The sequence below is a fragment of the Phocoena phocoena genome, chromosome 10 (assembly GCF_963924675.1).
Source record: "Phocoena phocoena chromosome 10, mPhoPho1.1, whole genome shotgun sequence".
NCBI lineage: Eukaryota > Metazoa > Chordata > Mammalia > Artiodactyla > Phocoenidae > Phocoena > Phocoena phocoena.
Window position 1 is genome coordinate 73015916 of NC_089228.1, and position 19024 is coordinate 73034939.

Consider the following 19024-nt stretch of genomic DNA (forward strand, 5'->3'; position numbering starts at 1 on the left):
TAATCCCAACCCGTGCGGCTGAGCAGTCCCTGCAGCGGGTGAGGCCTCTGCTGCTCCATGAATGGATATGGGGCCTCCTCCTGGGTCTGGCTCCTGCATAGTTCATCCCAACTCATCATCAGCCTCAACTGCCTACATCTGGGCCAAGGGGCTGCAGAAGGGATAGCCAACCCTGCCTATCTGGGACAGGTCCCCTGCAGGCCTTCTCCATCCACAGCACACACAGCCTCTGCCCCCTGGCCTGGCCCCGCTGTTCTTCCCTGGGTCATAGACAGCAAGGCAAGACAACCAAGGGAAGAGGAAGAAAGGTCCCAGCCTGCCGCAGTGATCTGGCAGCATCCAGCCACCATCACTTAGAAGGATGCCCATGAGGAAATTTGCCCCGAGAGAAACCTGGTGGTGCCAGCTGAAGCTCCTGATGGAGACTCGGCAGCTTGGGCAGCTGCTTCTATGCCAAGGTGGTGGTTTCTCTGCAGACCAGCCCAGGGGAGGACTCCAGGGTGGATGGCCTTCGAGATTCACCCAATGCTGACGCAGAAGCTCCCAGAACACTCAGGAAACCTCTCCGGACAGAGCCCTCTTTGTCAACCCGAGACCCTCCCAAGGCCTCTGCTGCCCTCTGGATCCAGCAGAGGGGGTGGAGGAAGGGCCACTCCCTCCCACCTAGAGCTTCTCCGAATGACAATCAGCTCGTGCCAGGTGGGGACCCGGGCATGACCCCTGGTGCCCAGGTCCTGGGCCTGCTCCTTGCCACCAACCGAACTGTGAATGTAGGGCCCCCAGCCTCACCCCTGCCCCAGGACCAACAACACCCTGGTTTGGTGTTGGGAGGGAAAAGGGGGCGGCCTGAGAGAGCCCCAGGCCCATCCCACCCTCTCGCTTCACCCAGCACTGGAGCTGGGCAGAGACACAAAACCCTGTCTGCCTTTGGGATTCCAGACCTCCCTAGGGCTCCCAACTGACCTCAGGCCTCTGCGTCATTGAATGTCACTGAGGTGGGGGGAGGAGAGGAAGGGGCGAGTGTGCGAGGGGGCTAGGGGACTGACTCTGCTCTTCTCCCTCAGAAGGATCCAGGGCAGAGGAAACCACACCTTCCAGTGCCCCCACCCCCAGCTGCAGCTTCTTCCCCCTTGGGCACCCATTCCCTGCCACCAAGCCTTCCCAGTCCTGAGCGCCTTCTCTATAAAAGAGTGTCACACCACCACCACCACACCCCTCCAGCATTTCCTCATCACCACAGCCTGTGTCACTGGCTCGGATGCAGGTCTGCTCACCCGAAAACATGCCTCCCCTCCCCAGCCGCACTGTGCACGAAGAAGGTGCAGGTGAGGAGCCGGGCCCCAAACACGTGGGCTGTCCCCTTCCCAGATCCTCGCAGGGGCCTGGCTTGCTCAGTCTTCTCAGCTCCCGGGACCAGCCCTGGTGGTCATGGGGTAGGGGGCAGAGAGTTGCCCTTGCCCTCCCCCTGGGGAAGCCACTGAAGAATGTTTACATGCCAAAAAGAATGTAACACCCTCCCCCACCCCTCCTAGTCACTGCATGGCCTCTGCCCACCTTGCACCTGTCCACCCGCCACCCCCACCCCCTGGAAGCCCCTGTCATGATTAGATCGGGTCTCGGAAGGGAAGTAGCCATCACACCATTAAAAAACCTGTGGACCTTTCTTTCTGTTGGCCTGGACTCTTTTTCATTTGGGAGAGAGGGCAAAGCCCAGGCCCTGGGGCTGGGGGTAGACAGGAGAGAAGAGAGCAGGTTGGTGGGAAAGTGGGGAGGGACTGTCATGGAGGCAGATTGTCTACAGAAAAGGATATGGAAGCTCAGGATGGATACTGGAAATTTGCTCAGGCTTACATCGGTGGAAGGGGATGGTCCTGCTGTCTCTGACAGCAAAGCTCAGGCTCTCTTGGCTCCCCTGGCTCCCAGAGACTCTAAGTCTAGCTTTGTGCAGAGAGGGAGGGAGGAAGAATTTTCATTGCCCCCCAAATTAACAGACAAATATACAAGTGTTTGGAAAACCATAAAGTACAGCAGCTTACAGGCAAGGAAGATAAATGGTCATTATTCTAACAAAACCTATGTAAATCACAAATGAACAGAGCCTCCACTCCTAGAAATGTATCCTATGGATATACTTGTAAACTTGCAAAATTATATGTGTCCCAAGTTATTCATGGCAGCATTCTTTGAACTCTGCAAGGCCTCACCTGCAATTCCGAAAGTCAAAAGTTTCTGGAATTTGGGAGTGTTCCCATTAGATTGGCATGGGAATCATTTGGTAACAAAACCAAAGTGAGTGTGCCTCACTTTGTTCCCAATCATTTGGTAACAAAACCTGCCAAGACCGTTTATAGTTTTTATTAACTCCATTTATCATACATGCTTGCAGTGGAAATATTAATGTGTTTGATTGTACGGCGCTGCCTTAGATCCTACTAGGGTGTTTCGTAATATATGGAATATGCACTGAATTTCCTTTCTAAATATAAATATATTCTGGATTCTAAAAGATTTTCGATGGTTTGGGTAAGAGACTGTAGACCTGTAAAAGCAAGTGCTCAGAAGTCATCTAAATGTCCGTTAATGGGGGCCTGTTAGTAGAACATGGCCACCTGTGTGACATGGTGGGGTACTGTGAAGCTCTACAATGAAGGAGGTGGCTTTTTGTATACTGTAAAAGAACTGTGTGTGTAATGTCCAACTGTGTAGATGAGTTAGAGGCCTCTGGTTGCTTTGGGAGGCGAGCTGGGGGGAGGGAGGCTGCAGTATAGTATACTCGCTGTACTTTTTTTTTTTTTTCGCTGTACTTTTTGCATTTTGGACCCTAGGTTCACTATGTGTGAATCTTTCACCTAGGCAATACGTAAATAATTTCTGTCCCAGCCCTGTCTGAGATCAGAGAGAGAAGGGCCCGGGCTTTGATGTCCTGCTCTCCCTCCGAGAAGACCACTCTACCACAGCTCTGACATTCCAGAACCTGTGTAACCATCTCCTGTTTCCCTCCGTGACTTCCTGGGCCCCCCTTTCTTTTGACGTGATGCAAGGGGGCTCTAGGGTCTGATTCACTAGCTTTCAGTGGGGCCCCCATGTGCTTTTACCTTCCTTCTTGTTCAAAAATGTCAAAAGCAGGTCATATTTGTAGTAAAAAGGCAAGCGCTAAAAGCATATAAAATAAAACGTGAAAGCCTCCCATCCACAAATGTGACCATCTACAGGTAACCCCTGTGAACCACTTGGTGTATACCATCTCAGACCTTCTTTTATGTTTATAATAATAGCACTCTCTCCATATATATTTCTTGTAAATAGAGGAGCATATTATACTTACTATTCGGAAACATGATTTTTACACCCAGCAATGTCTTAAAATACAGATCTTCCTTGTTTTTAGTATATCATAGAGTTGTACAACCAATCATCACAATCAATTTTAGAACATTTCCATCACCTCAGAAAGAAACTCCATACCTATAGCAGTCACTCCCATTTCCCCGCAACCCCTCTAGCCCTAGGCAATCTACTTTCTGGCTCTATATAGATTTGCCTATTTTGGACATTTCGTATCACTGGAATCACACCATATGTGGCTCTTTGTGACTGCCTTCTTTACACGGCATGTTTCCAAGTTTCATCATATTTAGTTTTTATCAGTACTTCATTCCTTTTTAGGGCCGAATGATATTCTGTGGTATGGATAGACAACATTTTGTTTATCCATTCATCAACTGATGGACTTTGGGTTGCTTCTACCTTTTGGCTATTATGGATAATGCTGCTATGAACATTCATTTACGAGTGTTTGTGTGAGCATATGTTTTCATTGCTCTTGGGTATATATTCTAAGTATATAGGTAGAATATAGAAGTAGAATTGCTGGGTCATATGGTAACTCTATGTTTAATATGTTGAGGAATTACCACACTTTTCCACAAGGGCTATACCATTTTACTTTCCCACCAGCAATGTAGGAGGATCCTCATGTTCTTTTTAATGGCTACGTAATGGTCCATGGCATGAATGTTCTATCATCTATCCAACCAGCTCCACATTGTGCTTTCATTAGAGTCTTTCCAACTTCTCACTATTTCAAATAGTGCCAAAATCAATATCCTGGCTCTAATCTTTGCTTACGTCTAATTCTAGGAGAAATCCCCAGAATAATCAAGTAGATGAAAAATATCTTGTTCTATTTTTTAATTCCTTTTATTATTATGAATGAATGAAAGAATGCCAAGGACTATTCATTCATTGTTGTTTAGAATTCCTTCAATCATTCATTCGTTCAACTAATTCTGAGCCCCACATGTACCAGAGGCTATGCCAGACATGGGACACCATCCGGGAACTGAGACAAGGCAGAGTGTACCATTTAGGAGGTGGCTGTAAATTAACTTTCACTTTACACGAGGCTCTATGTGCACTGATATATGAGGCTCAGGTAGGGCCTCCCAGGTCAGACTGCAAACTTGAAGGAAGGCCCTCCGATGAATAGGACTCTAAGACTGAATTTTGAAGGAGAAACAGGAGTTGGGCACATAGAGAGCAGTGGGGGCAAGGTGTGGAGGTGTGAGGACTATGTGTGGTTCAGTGTGGTGGTCACTGGTGTGATTCGGGGAGTAGAGAGAGGAGTGAGGGGGGGCAGGACCAAGCCTATGCCAAGGAGGACAGCTTTAGAGGGTTACAGAGAACCCCTGCCCGCCCTCCTCCCCCAGGAGCCTGAGACCTGCGAGGCACACTCACTTCCCTCACAGCTTGGCTCCACAGGTGAGGACCTGCCCAGCCCCCCGCTGACCTTCTCTCCACTCCCTCAGAAAGACTGTCTTTTCTGTTCTAGGGCCAAGAGAGCTCTGAGGACAGCGGCACAGAGAAATCAGTGGCTTGAGCAAGGTTCCTCAATCAGGGGCTTGATAGGGGCCAAAAGACCCAGGACACTGGAGGGGCCTTTGTTAGTAAAGAGAGGTCCTTGGGGGACACTCTGGAAAAAAGAGACCAGAGTGGGAACGTGGAAGGTGTCATGTCTCTGATCGTCATACACTGGGGCCTGCTGAGATTTTCCCATTGTCTACTCAGGAGTCAAGGCCAGGATAAGAGCTGAGACCAAGCCAAGACTGAAGGGTGGTCAAGATGAACTTCTAAGCCCTCAGCGGATGCAGGAGCCTAGTCTTGCCCATGGTGATGTGCTGATGGGGGAGGAGAATCTGCATGGTCATTGGAATTTGGCCATTAGTCAGAGGGAGATATGAGACAAGCACATTTTCATCCGTTCCAGGTGGCATCTCCTGCACTCCTCTCCATCCCATGTACAATTAAGCCCAAAGTAGTGTAACATCACCCATTGCCACCACCATCAATTTTACCACAATCACCACCTCTATCTCCATTACCTACTTCTAACTCTATTACCCACCACTAACAGCACCCTTATCACCCAAATCACAGATACCCTTCTCCATCAGCTGCAGGCACCACCACCATCACCATCACCACTACTAGGCTCTGATGACACGATTAACAAGAGAGACAAAATTCTTGTTCTCCAGGAGCTTATATATCTTCAACATGACCACCACCTCCATTTTCACCATCATCACCACCACCACCACCACCACCAGTATCATCTACCACATAATCCTCATCACCACCACTGCCCTCATAACCACATCAGTATTACCACTATCCCTAGCCCCATACCCTTCATCCCTATTCCAGTCACCATCATTTCTGCCATCAGTATGCCCACCTCCATCACTGGTATACCATCCATCCCATCACCATATTTCCCACTACAATGGATTCTGTCATTACCACCATCATCAATGTAGGAAATGATTACCTGGATGGTAGCAATGATTAATGGTCAGTGAGGCCCCAAGTAAGATAGGGAGGTCACTCAGTGGAGAGAGAGGAAAAAGAGTAAGAAACACTAAAGTGTAAGAAGTCTCTATTGCAGGCAATCCCAAATAGAGAATTGTTTACCCCAGGAACTTATTCTTTCCCAAACCCTCCAACAGTTCTAGTGTAATTTCAAGTAAGGAGTTGTTTTTCCCATGCACAAGGCTCCTTCTCATCTAGTCTGGTATAAATGAGGGTCTCCTTCTATCTTGGCCTCTGAGCCCAAGTTTGGATTCCCAGGTTGGAGGGGCATGGGGATGGTTAAAAATTTAATCAAAACCAGCTCTTGAGTGGTGATTCAGAGCTGATCAGTACTCTGGTTAGACTCCTGGCATTTCCTACCTTGCTTCTCCTTGCTTTTCCAGCCTCCAAACATCATGGTCATTGTCACCACCATTCCTTGATGACATCAGAGAGGACAGCTGCCATATGGGGTGGAGGCAGGGAATAAGATGAAGCTGGGGGTACAGTTAATGTCAAATTACTCTCTGTAGAAAGGGGCTTCAGATTTATATCTGAGTTACCTAGAAGCCAATGCAAAGAGGGAGAGGTGACTATTAGCTACGTCTCATGTTAAGGCAGGAGAGAACCCTCCACTGTGAAAACGAAGGCACCACAGCCAATGCCCAGGGTTGGCCTCACTGGCTGTTCTCTCTGGCTCTGGAAAAACCTCAGAGTATTCCCCTGTGGAGTCGCTGGAGGGACCATGGTGATGAGATGGCTGCAAAACTTACCTCTCAGGAACCGCAAACAGTTATGGTATTTTATGTTTTTATAGAAATGATTACATAGTATCAAATGAGGGAGGAACCAACAATGTGGGGGTCACATATGGGTGAGAGCAAGAGGGAAGGAGTTTCTCACTCTTGAGCTGGTCTCCAGAGTGGCTGGGGCACGCACCAGGTGAATAGGAGGGAGGCCAGGGCTGTCTTCAGGACCGCACCCAGGGTACTGGAGGGAATGGGGCATGGTGGGGAGGGGTCAGAGACAGGCTTCGGGAGAGGAGTCATATGGAGGGTCATATGGGCCAAGCTAGGGAGCTGGACTTTCACCCTCCAGCAGAGGGAGCTGGTGAGGAGTTTTTTGTTTGTTTGCTTTTGATGTGGACCATTTAAAAAGTCTATTGAATTTGTTACAATATTGCTTCTGTTTTATGTTTTGGTTTTTTGGCCACGAGGCATGTGGTATCCTAGCTCCCTGACCAGGGATTGAACCCGCACCCCCTTCATTGCAAGGCGGAGTCTTAATCACTGGACCGCCAGGGAAGTACCATGGTGAAGGGTTTTAAACAGAGATATTACCCTGTCAGATTTGTGTTTTAAAATGTTCATTGTGGGGCTTCCCTGGTGGCGCAGTTGTTGAGAGTCCGCCTGCCGATGCAGGGGACACGGGTTCGTGCCCCGGTCTGGGAAGATCCCACATGCCGCAGAGCGGCTGGGCCCGTGAGCCATGGCCGCTGAGCCTGCGCGTCTGGAGCCTGTGCTCCGCAGCGGGAGAGGCCCGCGTACCGCAAAAAAAAAAAAAAAAAAAAAAAAAAAAATTCAATAATAAAATGTTCATTGTGGTGGGTGTGTTGAGAGGGGTGAGACTGGAGGCGGGGGGGTTGTATCACTTATTTTAACCCTCTCGCCAGACTGCATGCTCACTGGGGGCAGGGACTGTGGCCGAGGCATCTTTGTACCTTACAGAATGCTGAGGTTGCACAAGAGACTCACTATCTTTTACTATTATCACCTGTCACCACCACCAAATCACTGCCCTCACTCCCAAGCCTATTAGCATCACCATTAACACACACCATGTCAACAATTTACCTCTTTTCCCAGAGCTTTCTCAGTGAGCCCAGCCTAGGGCAAACTGGAACATCTCCAGCTCAGCAGCTTGGGTCAAAGGCCTGGGCAAGAGTCAGGGGTCCTGGTCCTCCGTCCAGCTCTGCTGCTGAGTCACTGTGCGAACCCAGCAAGCCGTGCTCCCAGCCTCCCAAACAGTTTTCCTTAACTCTTCAAAGTGGGGGCTAGATTAAATAAGAGGTTTTCAAATATTTTTGTCGCTTAGGCTCTTTAGAAGCTTATTTGCCAACCTGGTGTTTGGAGAATCAGATCAGAATAAATCTGACATTGCTGGCTTTCCCTGTGCTTTCACGGCAGGGGGACATGAATGAGAACTGAGTGGGGAGTCAGACAAATTCTGAGTCTTAGGCATTCACTGCAGGCAACTATGCCAGGACCTTGGCAAACCCTTTCCTTCCCTACCACCACCACCCCCGCCCCCAGACACCACGGGGTAATCTAGGAAGCTCCTGAAATAGGGGCAGAGGGCAGGCAGAAGGGACTGTGTATATGAGAAGAGCCCCTGAGTGAAGAAGTGGGAGGGTGATAGGTCTCAGACCCCCAGATCAGCCAGGCTGTCCAGTGTGGTTCCAGGTGTGTCTCAGGCCAGGGCATAAGCTCCAGGTAGGGGTACAGGGAGGCCTTGTGGCTCAGCAGGAAGAACTCTTCACCTGGTTAGGGCCTGGCTGTCAGTCTTGCATCCTGAGCTGCTGGTCAGGCTGTGGCTGCAAATAGACCAAGCTGAACTAAGGCTTCACAGGACAAAGGGCAACCAGGGAGAGCTGGCACTATGCTCCAGGGGACCTCCCCTTTTAGGGACCCTTGGAAGCTCTGCTGACCAAGGGGCTAGGGCCTCACCTCCTACATACCCAGCTACCCCATCACGGCAACACGAGGTTGCCCCACTTGGTCCTTGAGCACCAATATGTAAGTCCCAGAGCCACGGAGTCAGTGACCTCTGAATGGATGGCAGCCCCTCCCCCCAGGCACTGGGCCAGACAGGCAGGGATCCCTGGAGACCTGGGTGGCCTGGGAGGGCCCAATCCTGGGCCAGCCCCTGAGGGCTGGATTCTGGCTGCAGGCTCTCTGCTCATCAGTCAGTCTACTCCCGCCTCCAGAGTCCAAGGGTCCAAGTGGTAGGCAGTTTGAGCTGTGCTGGGCACTACAGAGGGAGTCCGTGCTGGAGAAGGTTGGTAGGTGGGCAGCATGGGATTCGAGGAGCTGCTACACAAGGTGGGAGGCTTTGGGCCCTTCCAGCTACGGAACGTGGCACTGCTGGCCCTGCCCCGTGTGCTGCTGCCCATGCACTTCCTCCTGCCCATCTTCCTGGCTGCTGTGCCAGCCCACCGCTGTGCCCTGCCTGGAGTCCCTGCCAACTTCAGTCACCAGGACGAGTGGCTGGAGGCCCACCTGCCCCGGGAGCCTGATGGCAGGCTCAGCTCCTGCCGCCTCTTCACCCATCTCCAGGCCCTCCCCAACACCACGCTGTGGGGAGGGGGGCAGAGCCCTGGGGAGCAGCTGGAGGGTGAGCCCTCCACAGTGCCCTGCCCTCAGGGCTGGGAGTACGACCACTCGGAATTCTCCTCCACCATTGCAACTGAGGTACCCGAGCTGGGAGGTTGGGGGACATGCGAGTGGATGGGCCTGCCATTGCCTTGGGTGATTACCATGTGGGCATTAGACACCTTACTTTACCATTTAGAGTCTCAGTTTACCAATCTGTAGATGGGATCTATAAATTCAAAGTACTGAGCTTCGGTTCCCGGCTTGTAGTAAAGCCCCTGTGTGAGAGCTGCTATCATTAACTGGGAGGTGATTAGGGCAGGTGAGGGCTAAGATGGCTCTAAGGAGCTGGGGCAGAGATTTGAGAAGGGTGTTTCTGTACTAAGAGGTGGAGAAACAATAGAGGACTCCTCCCTCTTCCTTTTTTCCGGGCCCCAGGTCTAGGATTTGTATAATCCATCTAGAGGAGTGCAGGTGGGGGCAGAGTCTCTCTGGGAAGGAGCAGAACTCCTGTTGTCACAGTCAAGGCTTTCTATGGGAAGACACTGAGGCTGCAGAATTGGGGAAGGGCAAAGTTTTCCACCCCCCCTCCCCAAGCTGGGGTGAATAGTTGGGGGCTATCTGACATGGAGGTACCAGGATGGCACAGTTGACCTCAGAAGAACCTGGGGTCTAGGAGAAGAGGGATTGGTACCAGCTGGAGAGGGCCCTGTGCCCATAGGAGGCCCCTCCCTGCCTGTCCCTGCAGTGGGACCTGGTGTGTGAGCAGAAAGGCCTGAACAGAGCCACTTCCACCTTCTTCTTCGCCGGTGTGCTGGTGGGGGCCGTGGCCTTCGGATATCTGTCTGACAGGTGGGGTGAGGTAGGGGGGCCAATAAGGGTGTGGGGTGGGGAACCCTTTCCACTAGCTGGGGTATGGGCCTAGTATACCTCTGTCTTGGGACTTCCCTTCTACAGGGCGCTGACCCTGCATGACCCCGTGCAGGTTTGGGCGGCGCCGTCTGCTGCTCGTGGCCTATGTGAGTTCCCTGGTGCTGGGCCTGGCATCTGCAGCCTCAGTCAGCTATACCATGTTTGCCGTCACTCGCACCCTCACTGGCACGGCTCTGGCTGGCTTCACCATCATCGTGATGCCACTGGGTGAGGCAGGCAAAGGTCGGGTAGGGCCTAGAAGACTGCAGGGAGGCAGTTGTCAAGGGTGAGACTGAGCCCATCTGGCCCTTGCTAACTGTCTTCCTGTCTCCAACCGCGCCCTGGGTCCAGAGCTGGAGTGGCTGGACGTGGGACACCGTACTGTGGCAGGTGTCCTGAGCAGCACCTTCTGGACAGGGGGTGTGATGCTGTTGGCACTGGTCGGCTACCTGATACGGGACTGGCGATGGCTTCTGCTGGCTGTCACCCTGCCTTGTGCCCCAGGCATCCTCAGCATCTGGTGAGACCTGGGGGTAGCTGGGGAGTGGGAGATACAGGAGGCCAGAGACAATTAGTCAGAGGCTGAGATTCGAAGACAGACTGAGAGATGAAGAGAAACTGTCAGTGACCAACAGAGAAAGAGAGACAGAGATCAATACAAAGAAGATGGCACCAGGCATGTGAAGCAGAGAAACGGGAACAAAATATAGAGAGATAGAGATGGAATGACAGAGACAGAACCACTGAGAGACAGTGAGAGACCAGGTCCGAAAGGCAGACTCAGAGGCACAGATAGAGCTGAACACATGAGTGACAGAAGAGACAGAGCCAAGCACAGACAGGCTGGTGCCCTGGAGGGGTGGGGGTGGCGGCCAAGCCAGCACAGGGGTAGGGAGTCCAAGCAGGAGGTGGGGGGCTGGGTGAGGTGGGTATTTCATTGCCTCCCCAAAATGAACTGGTTTTGGATGATCCCTGTGGGTATGTCTGTATGTCTCTCTCTCTTTCATCCTATGCCCTCTTGTCACCTGTGGGTGAAGTGGGTAGCTGGTCCTGGGGGCTGAGGTTTTGGGAGCAAGACCAATTCAGTTGAGTAGAGAAGGGACTCCCAGGCTGTGGAGGACCTAGGCCTGGGCAAGGAAGAGTGGGAAGAGGTGGCTTTGAAATTGGGCCTTAAGGGATGAATAATAGTTCATCAGGTGAGGAGGGCTTGGGAAGAGAACACATTCCAGGCTGAGGGGACTGTGTGTGGAAGAGCCTGGAAGCTGACAGCCTGTGGTGTGCCCAGGAGGGAGACCTTAGGGCTTAGGGCACTCTGACTGAAGGGCCTCCTCCTGCCCCCCAGGTGGGTGCCTGAGTCTGCACGCTGGCTTCTGACCCAGGGCCGTGTGGAAGAGGCCCACAGGTACCTGCTCCGCTGTGCCAGGCTCAACGGGCGGCCTCTGGGTGAGGACGGCCTGAGCCAGGAGGTGAGAGTGAATGTATGTGTGAGTGCATGCAAGTACGTGTGTGTGTGTGTGTGTGTGTGTGTGTGCCCTGTGTCAAGGGTCCCCTTCCTGGGATCCACTCTGTGTGCAAGAAAAGCTCCTGGCCCCCAGTGGAGTGTTCCAAACTCTTCAGAATGTCCTACTGGCCCTGGTGGGCCACACCCTTGACTCAGGACCCACCCTACTCAGCTCCCACGTGCATCCCCTCCCCCACTACTGCAGATGAGAAGGATGGAGACCCAGGGAGAACAAGGTGCCTTGTTCAGGCCACATAGCCAACTCCGATGTCACAAACTCTCCTCCTTCCCCACCAGGCTCTGAGCAAAGTGGCTGCTGCGGAGCGGGTGGTCCGAACACCCTCATACCTGGACCTGTTCCGGACTCCAAGGCTGCGACACATCTCATTGTGCTGCATGGTGGTGTGGTGAGGAAGGGGCTGACCTGGGCCTGGTGGGGTGGGGGAGGGGCACACTCCACTGGTGCTGAGTGTGAGAGGACAAGGGACAAGTGAAACTGTAACTGCGGATGGCAGGAGGATCCGCCTCTAGGGGGGAAGGGGGCTCTGGGAGGTCAGGATGGAGCAGGCATCAGAGACACGTGGGGTTAAATTCAGGCCCTGCCACCTCCTTACTGTGAGCCCTTTGACAGGTCACTTAACACTCTGAGCCTCGGTGCCTCTTCTGTACAACCGGACGCTATTAGTTCCTATCTCACAGGGTTGCTGTGAAGATTAGGTAAAGGTGCTTGGGCTACTGGCATGTGCTGCACACTCAGAAGGGATTATGGGGACACGGAAGACCGTGGGCAGCGGGCTCCGAAGGTGGGGGAGACGGTCCCTCTAAAAGGCCAAGGCTCCTGAGAAGAGAGGACAAGGGGGCGCGAAGGAGGACCCCTGAGTGGCATCGCGACCCCCCTCAGGTTTGGAGTGAACTTTTCCTATTACGGCGTGAGCCTGGATGTGTCGGGACTGGGGCTGAACGTGTACCAGACGCAGCTGCTCTTCGGGGCCGTGGAGCTGCCCTCCAAGCTTCTGGTCTACCTGTCGGTGCGCCACGCCGGACGCCGCCTCACGCTGGCAGGAACGCTGCTCGGCGCCGCCCTCGCCTTGGGCTTCAGGCTGTTGGTGTCCTCCGGTGAGCCCCGCCCCAAGCCCCGCCCATTCCCGTAGGCCCCGCCTTCTGGCCGAGAAAACCCCGCCCCCCACCGCCCCCCAGCTCTTTCCCAGAAGCCCCGACTCAAGGCCAGTTAAGTCTGGCCCTCTCCGGAGGCTCCACCTCCTATCCTGGGAGAACCTCTGTTCTGCAAGGCCTCCTCACTGCCTGAACCCCTTTTCCTCCAGAGGTGAAGTCCTGGAGCACCGCCCTGGCGGTGATGGGGAAAGGTTTTTCTGAAGCTGCCTTCACCACTGCCTACCTTTTCACGTCGGAGTTGTACCCTACCGTGCTCAGGTGAGGGGTCCCAGGCAAGCCACCTGGAGGGAGGGCTTGTTAGTCACAACTCTTATCAACACGCCTACATACACACACTGCACCCCAGTCCCTGTCGCCCATTCCTTACAGAGCTAATCAGAGCTGTTTGCGTTTGCCTAAGTCTGGGAGGAGGTGGGGCATTTAATCTTCTTTACTAAGTGACCTTGAGCAAGGTCAGACAACTTTTCTGGGCGTCCTTTAAAAGAAAACAGTCGCAAAAGGCCCCATCTGGGGCTTCCCTGGTGGTGCAGTGGTTGAGAGTCCGCCTGCCGATGCAGGGGACACGGGTTCGTGCCCCGGTCCAGGAGGATCCCACATGCCTTGGAGCGGCTAGGCCCGTGAGCCATGGCCGCTGAGCCTGCGCCTCTGGAGCCTGTGCTCCACAACGGGAGAGGCCACAACAGTGAGAGGCCCGCATACCGCACAAAAAAAAAAAAAAAAAAGAAAAAAAAAAGGCCCCATCTGTCCATCCCATCCTACTCAACACAGCCTAAGCAGAACTGCCCTTGGGTGTTGTCTCTGGACATAAGGCCCTGGCCCTTTCAGGTAGCTATTGACAGGTGGGGAGGAGATGGGTAGGCAGCTGGGCATGTTTAGAAAGCCTTGTGTCTCCTGTAACATGGCAGGGTCTGTTCCAGCTGCTGACCCCTTCCTTTCACGCTACCCTTTCCCCATCCTCTTTCTGATGACTTTTTTTTTTCCTTCAGCAATACCTAATTGGTACTATCAGAATGGGGGCCCATCCTCTGGTGGGTGCTGGCTTGGGGGCCCCTGGCCTAGGGGTGGGTGGGAAGACCACCTGAAAGAAGACTCAGCTTTCTTAGCTGTCTGGGAAGAAGGGGGCACCAGGCCCTGCCAGCCCAGAAAGGGAGCCCCGTGAGGCATGACCACAAGTAGGTGTGAGCACCAACCCCCTCCTCCATCCTCTCTCTCTGAGCAGACAGACAGGGATGGGGCTGACTGCACTGGTGGGCCGACTGGGGGGCTCTTTGGCCCCACTGGCAGCCTTGCTGGACGGAGTATGGCTGTCACTGCCCAAGCTCGCTTATGGGGGGATCGCCCTGCTGGCTGCCTGCACTGCCCTCCTGCTACCAGAGACAAAGCAGGCACAACTACCAGAGACCATCCAAGACGTGGAGAGGAAGAGGTGTGTGCACAGGACTGTGTCTGTGTGAGCACATGCATGTGGGTATGGGTGCTCAGGTACCTGACACCTTAGGTAAGATTCAGAGAGGAAGACATGTCTGCACATGTGTGTCTGGTGCATGTATGAAAGTGTGCATGGGTATGTGACCTGAGGTATGTAAACTGCGTGTATAGAAGTGTACATGAGTCCATACCTGTGTGTGTGTCCGTCCAGGAAGAAGAGGATGTGTACACACACTCAGGTATGCCTACATGTCAGGGATGTGTCAAGCATGTGTGGGAGTCACTTGTGGGAGTACATGTGTTTGTATATCAAGAGCTGGGGGGAGGCCTAGGCCAGCCCTATGGGGCAGGCTGGGGTGGTAGGCTGGGAGGATAAACCCCACCATTGCTCATGACTCCTTCCTCCTCAGTGCCCCATCCAACCCTCAGGAGGAAGAGATGCCCATGAAGCAGGTCCAGGACTGAATGCAATCAGGGGCAGGCCCTCCATGGAAGTTCTGCAGCAGGGGCTGGGAAAATAGAAGGGCAGGCCCTCTGACCAGGGCTGGGGGCAGTGAGCCCCCTGTCCAGGGCTGGAGTTGCCCCCTCTCTGTGCTCATCCAGCCTTGACTATTTGGCCTCCAGCAACAGAGCAACTTCCCAGAATGCAGTGGGCTGCTGAGAATTCTGGCACCCCTCTCATGGCTGGGGGGATTCTGTAAATAAAGGTGCCCCTTGGGTTAGGGCAACAGTGAGGAGCTGTGGGATGAGCCCTGGATGGGAAGCCACTGAGTCTGGCCCTGGGTTCTGGTCCCAGCTTTGTCACTGATTTCTGGGTGACCTTGGGCATGTGGCTTTCCCTCTGTGGGCCTGTCTGGTCGTCTCTCAAATGGATAATGAAGCTTCTTAGCAGACCTCGGCGCAGGATCTATCTGCTCTCATGCTCAAGTGAGATGCTGAATAAGGTGCTTCCTCTAGAGATGGTGCTAAAGAAAGAACTGTCCTATGACGACTTCTGGTACCAACAGGGCTGGTGGGCATGCTGTCCACTGCGTGGTGCTGGGAGCTGCCCAGTGCCAGAGCCAGGGGACCAGGAGAACAGAGCTCTTTGTTCCCATGGCTGGCTTTGCTACCTCCCAGTCACTTTGCAGGGTAATGCATCCCCACACCCCTACACTCCCCACCCTCCAACCCACTGTCTAGGCCTCATGCCCAAAGAAGAGTTGAAGGCATGGGAGCTAACATTTTATTGGAGAAGCCAAAATAAACACAAGTTTTATGAGTACCTTGAAGTTACAGAATTTGCTGGGTCAAGGGATTGGGAAGACCAAGACACTAACCTTCAAATGGGGTGGCCTATGTCCCCTGACCAGATAGGAATGGGAAAGGAAGAAGTTGGCAGAGAAAGTGTAGACTCTGGTCTACCATGGAGCCTAGGCCCAGGCCGCCAGAATCACACCTTCTCCCACCCTCATGGGACTAGAGAATTCTGTAGCTTCCATTGGACCATGGAGAGGATGATGGGAGGCCTGAGTTAGGGTGACCTCTGCTATGAGCATCTCATTTGATCTCCACGGGGTCATAGATGTAGCAGCCCACATCACCAATGTTCACACCTGAGGGAGAGAGCCCCATCACCAAGGGCCTTGGGGCTGGGGAGGGTGCTGGGCTGAAGGCTGGAGGGAATTGGGAGGGGTCTGGGGTGTGTTTGACCACAGGGGAAGTTGTCCACACATCCCCACAGACCCACATGCCATACTTTAGGCCCATTGTCTGGGGTGGGGCTGCCCACCTTTGGGGCCAAACAGGTAGCCATAGCAGGGGATGTGGCAGTAGGGGACGCCGTCATGCTGGGACACAGAGAGAAAGAGAGACATCTCAGCTTGGCTCTTTTCCCATCTGCAGCCTCCCTCCTCCCAGCATAATCACCCACCCCTGCCCTGCTCACCTCAGCGTGACTCCCAGCAGTCAGGGTCTTCCGGCACCGCTGGCACCTCAGACAGGGTCGGTGCCAATTTCTGCCCAAAGACATCACCTTCTCAGCTGGTGGGGGAGAGATGGTAGTTCAAGGGGCAGGGCAGGGAGACCCACTTGCCTTGTACCACCTCCCTGCCCTTTGATGCCCATCCTGCACCCCTCTCTCCTAGCTTTCTGTTGTCACTTACCGAAATAGACGGGTTCCTTACAGCCAGGGCACAGCGAGGTCTCCCCAGTGAACGTCTTCGTGTGGGGAGGGCCTTTAAAGGGAAGAGGCCCCCGCTAGGGCTGAGGTGGAGGCCAGGCCTAAACAGGGCCCATCAGCCCTGCCCTGCATATGGCACTGTCCTCTTCCAAAAGCCATGCTCATCCCAGAGCCTCCCACCCGCATGGACATGAGCCTGCCTTCCTCAGGCAGAGCTGAGTCCCCTCTGACTCCACTTCCTGCCCCATCCCTACCTGCAGGAGGGACCACCTGCTTCCTTCTCAACCTCCCAGGGGCTCAGGTGCCCACCAGCCCAACCCCGTCAGCAACTCAATCCTCAGGAAACCTGAGCTGATATAGGAGCTGGCCAGGGCAGGGGTGTCAGGTGTTGGGGAGCACAATGTCACTGCCCACTCCAGGGGATGGAGGAAGGTACAGGGAGAGGGGAGAAGTGGAAGAAATGTGAGGGGCTGGCCCATCTCAATGACCCCTTACTCTAGGTCATTCCTTCCATGGCCCTGGCCTGGGAGGGGCCCGGGTTCCAGGCCAGCTTTGCCTCTGACTAGCTGTGTGACTGCACAAGGTCATTTGCCCTCTACAGACCTCAGTTTTCTCACCCGTAAAATGGGGGTGATAATGCCACCTGCCCGATTTACCTCTTACTCAGCAGCTGACAGGAGGAAACATCAAAAAAGGGGCCACGGAGAAGAGAAGTCTTTGCCATGAACAAAGTTGTAGGAATGTGAAGCAAAGGACTAGGTGGGATACTGCCACCTGGTCCCCATCCCCTGTTCCATCCTGGGGAAGGGTCAGGAGGGGGAGTAGCTGGGGCTCGATCTCACTTACTTTTCTTGCCCTGGGGGAGGCCAGTCCTGGGTCTGGGGGGGCTGAAGCTGCTGGGGCTAAGAGGAGTAGCGCTGGCAGGGGTGGGGGTGGGGGAATTGTAGAGGTAGGAGCCCACACCACCAATGTTCACCCCTGCAGAGAGAAGAGGGGAGGTCAGGCTTGAGCCTCCAGCTCTCAGCCACATGGAGGGTTCTGCTGTCCCCTGGCCCCTTCCAGGCTGGTACTTACCCCTGGGTCCAAAGAGAGCCCCATAGCATGGCTTGTGGCAATACGGCCTTCCGTTGTGCTAGGCACAAGCAGAGGGAAGAGGACTGCTTAGGGCCCAAGGGGGCTCTCCTGTGCCCCACAGGCTTTTCCCCAGGACAGGCTGCCAGGTGTGTCTGTCTACTGGCCTGGGCTGCGGGGGCTGGGAGCAGTGAGGGGTGAGCTGGCATGCCGGAACTGCCATTGTGGTCAGGGAGACAGGGAAAGAGCAGGTCAGGAAGCAGTGCTGCTTCCCTCCCCCACCTGACGAAACGCATGGGATCCACCAGCACAATTCAGGCTCCCCACATGCTGGCTGGTGTGGTGCCTATCGGGTAGGTGATCTTGGGAGTTGGCTGCTGAGGTTGCCTTTGGTGGGCCAATGGGGCTGAAACCGGGGGCTGGTGACTCGGCGACAGTGACAGACACAAGGCTGTGCACCCTAGCCCGGCCTCACCTCTGCATGCCCTCCTGGGGACAGGACGCTGTGGCAGTGCTCACATTTCAGACAGAATGGGTGCCAGTTCTTGCCCAGGGAGCTCACCTTCTCTGCTGTGGGGGACAAGGTGCAACCGGGCAGAGCCAGGCCAAGCACAAGGCGCCCTCCTTTCCCCCCTGTTCCCCCCCACCGTGATTCCTAGAGACGATGGGGAGTGTCTCCGGGAGGCCAGTTCCATCCCGCCCGAGTGCTGTGCACCCCATAGGTGGAAAAGGGGGCTGGGACCACACCGTGGCCAGCTCCTTGCGTCCTCATGGAGCCCAAAGGCTCTCACTCGCCCCGTCTTCTCCCCTTCCTCCGCCCAGGCCTCACCAAAGAAAACGGGTTGCTGGCAACGTGGGCAGGTCCAGCTCATGGCTCCGCTCTGAGCAGCCGGCGCCGCACACTGCACACTGTGGTCAAGTCCTCCGGGGTTCAGTTCCCGCCCCCTTCGCTGGCCCCTCCCATGGCTCAGCCTTGAGCCTCTTTGGGCTGAATCCGCTGCTCCTCCGTTCCCACTGGCTGCCAGAAACTTAGAACCACTCCACCTGGGGAACGCAGGCAAATTTGCTGTTACTTCCAAACACTGAAGTATCAGACCGGTGGACAGGAGAGAAGATCCTGAAGCTAGACTGGGAGGGGAGGGAGTAATGAAGACGCCTGGAAGGGTGGCACTAGTTCCTGGCTTGGTACAGAGAGGAAAACTGTTCAGAGTGTAGACGCCATGAAAACACCATTATTTCCCCAAATCGAGGAGTTAGGCATTCTTTGAAATGGTTTCATTCCGCCTTCTCCGTGGCAGATGGTTAAGAGCTACGGAATCTGGAGCCCGTCTCTGTTACTTACTCATTCTTTGGCTTCAGGCAAATTACTTAACCTCCGTTTTCTTATCTGTACAATGAGTAAAGTAATAAGTTTCTCCCTCATAGGACTGTGGTGAGAATTAGATAAGTTAATACTTGCAAAGTGCCCAAACAGCACGTGGCACCTAAATGCTATAAAAGCAGTAACTATCATTATGATGGATCCCACAGTGAACCCAAGACTCAGTCTGGAAGCCC

The 19024-nt window shown here is 54.0% G+C and overlaps 2 protein-coding genes across 4 annotated transcripts; one reads left to right on the forward strand and one right to left on the reverse strand.

Moving 5' to 3' along the window:
- The first annotated feature begins 8814 nt into the window (after positions 1-8814).
- Positions 8815-15499, forward strand: SLC22A7 (solute carrier family 22 member 7). Of its 2 annotated transcripts, none has more exons than XM_065884554.1 (10): positions 8815-9320; positions 9970-10073; positions 10207-10361; positions 10485-10653; positions 11476-11599; positions 11932-12041; positions 12536-12750; positions 12957-13065; positions 14027-14233; positions 14646-15499. In XM_065884554.1, the coding sequence occupies exons 1-10, from the start codon at positions 8925-8927 to the stop codon at positions 14698-14700; spliced, it is 1644 nt and encodes a 547-aa protein (XP_065740626.1). In that variant the 5' UTR covers positions 8815-8924; the 3' UTR covers positions 14701-15499. The 2 variants fall into 2 exon arrangements, with proteins under 2 accessions (XP_065740626.1, XP_065740625.1); XM_065884553.1 differs by having other exon boundaries at positions 8925-9320; positions 9946-10073; positions 14646-14700.
- On the reverse strand, positions 15451-18339 carry CRIP3 (cysteine rich protein 3). 2 transcript variants are annotated; one of them, XM_065884555.1, is made up of 8 exons: positions 18297-18339; positions 17943-18037; positions 17471-17528; positions 17243-17374; positions 16380-16451; positions 16163-16257; positions 16007-16064; positions 15451-15830 (listed from the first exon to the last, which is right to left on the reverse strand). In XM_065884555.1, exons 1-8 carry the CDS (start codon positions 18337-18339, stop codon positions 15775-15777), a joined length of 609 nt encoding a protein of 202 aa, XP_065740627.1. In that variant the 3' UTR covers positions 15451-15774. The 2 variants fall into 2 exon arrangements, with proteins under 2 accessions (XP_065740627.1, XP_065740628.1); XM_065884556.1 differs by lacking the exon at positions 17243-17374 and having other exon boundaries at positions 15775-15830.
- Positions 18340-19024: the final 685 nt, after the last annotated feature.

Excerpts from the sequence above, each read along its gene's own strand:
- CRIP3 (XM_065884555.1), bottom strand. The coding sequence starts at position 18,339 with ATGAGCTGGACCTGCCCACGTTGCCAGCAACCCGTTTTCTTTG. Across the intron at positions 18,038-18,296 it reads CCAGCAACCCGTTTTCTTTG|CAGAGAAGGTGAGCTCCCTG; the intron begins GTGAGGCCTGGG and ends TGTCCCCCACAG. Across the intron at positions 17,375-17,470 it reads GGCTCTCTTTGGACCCAGGG|GGGTGAACATTGGTGGTGTG; the intron begins GTAAGTACCAGC and ends TTCTCTCTGCAG.
- SLC22A7 (XM_065884553.1), top strand. The coding sequence starts at position 8,925 with ATGGGATTCGAGGAGCTGCTACACAAGGTGGGAGGCTTTGGGCCCTTC. Across the intron at positions 9,321-9,945 it reads CCTCCACCATTGCAACTGAG|GCCCCTCCCTGCCTGTCCCT; the intron begins GTACCCGAGCTG and ends TGCCCATAGGAG. Across the intron at positions 10,654-11,475 it reads CCAGGCATCCTCAGCATCTG|GTGGGTGCCTGAGTCTGCAC; the intron begins GTGAGACCTGGG and ends CCTGCCCCCCAG.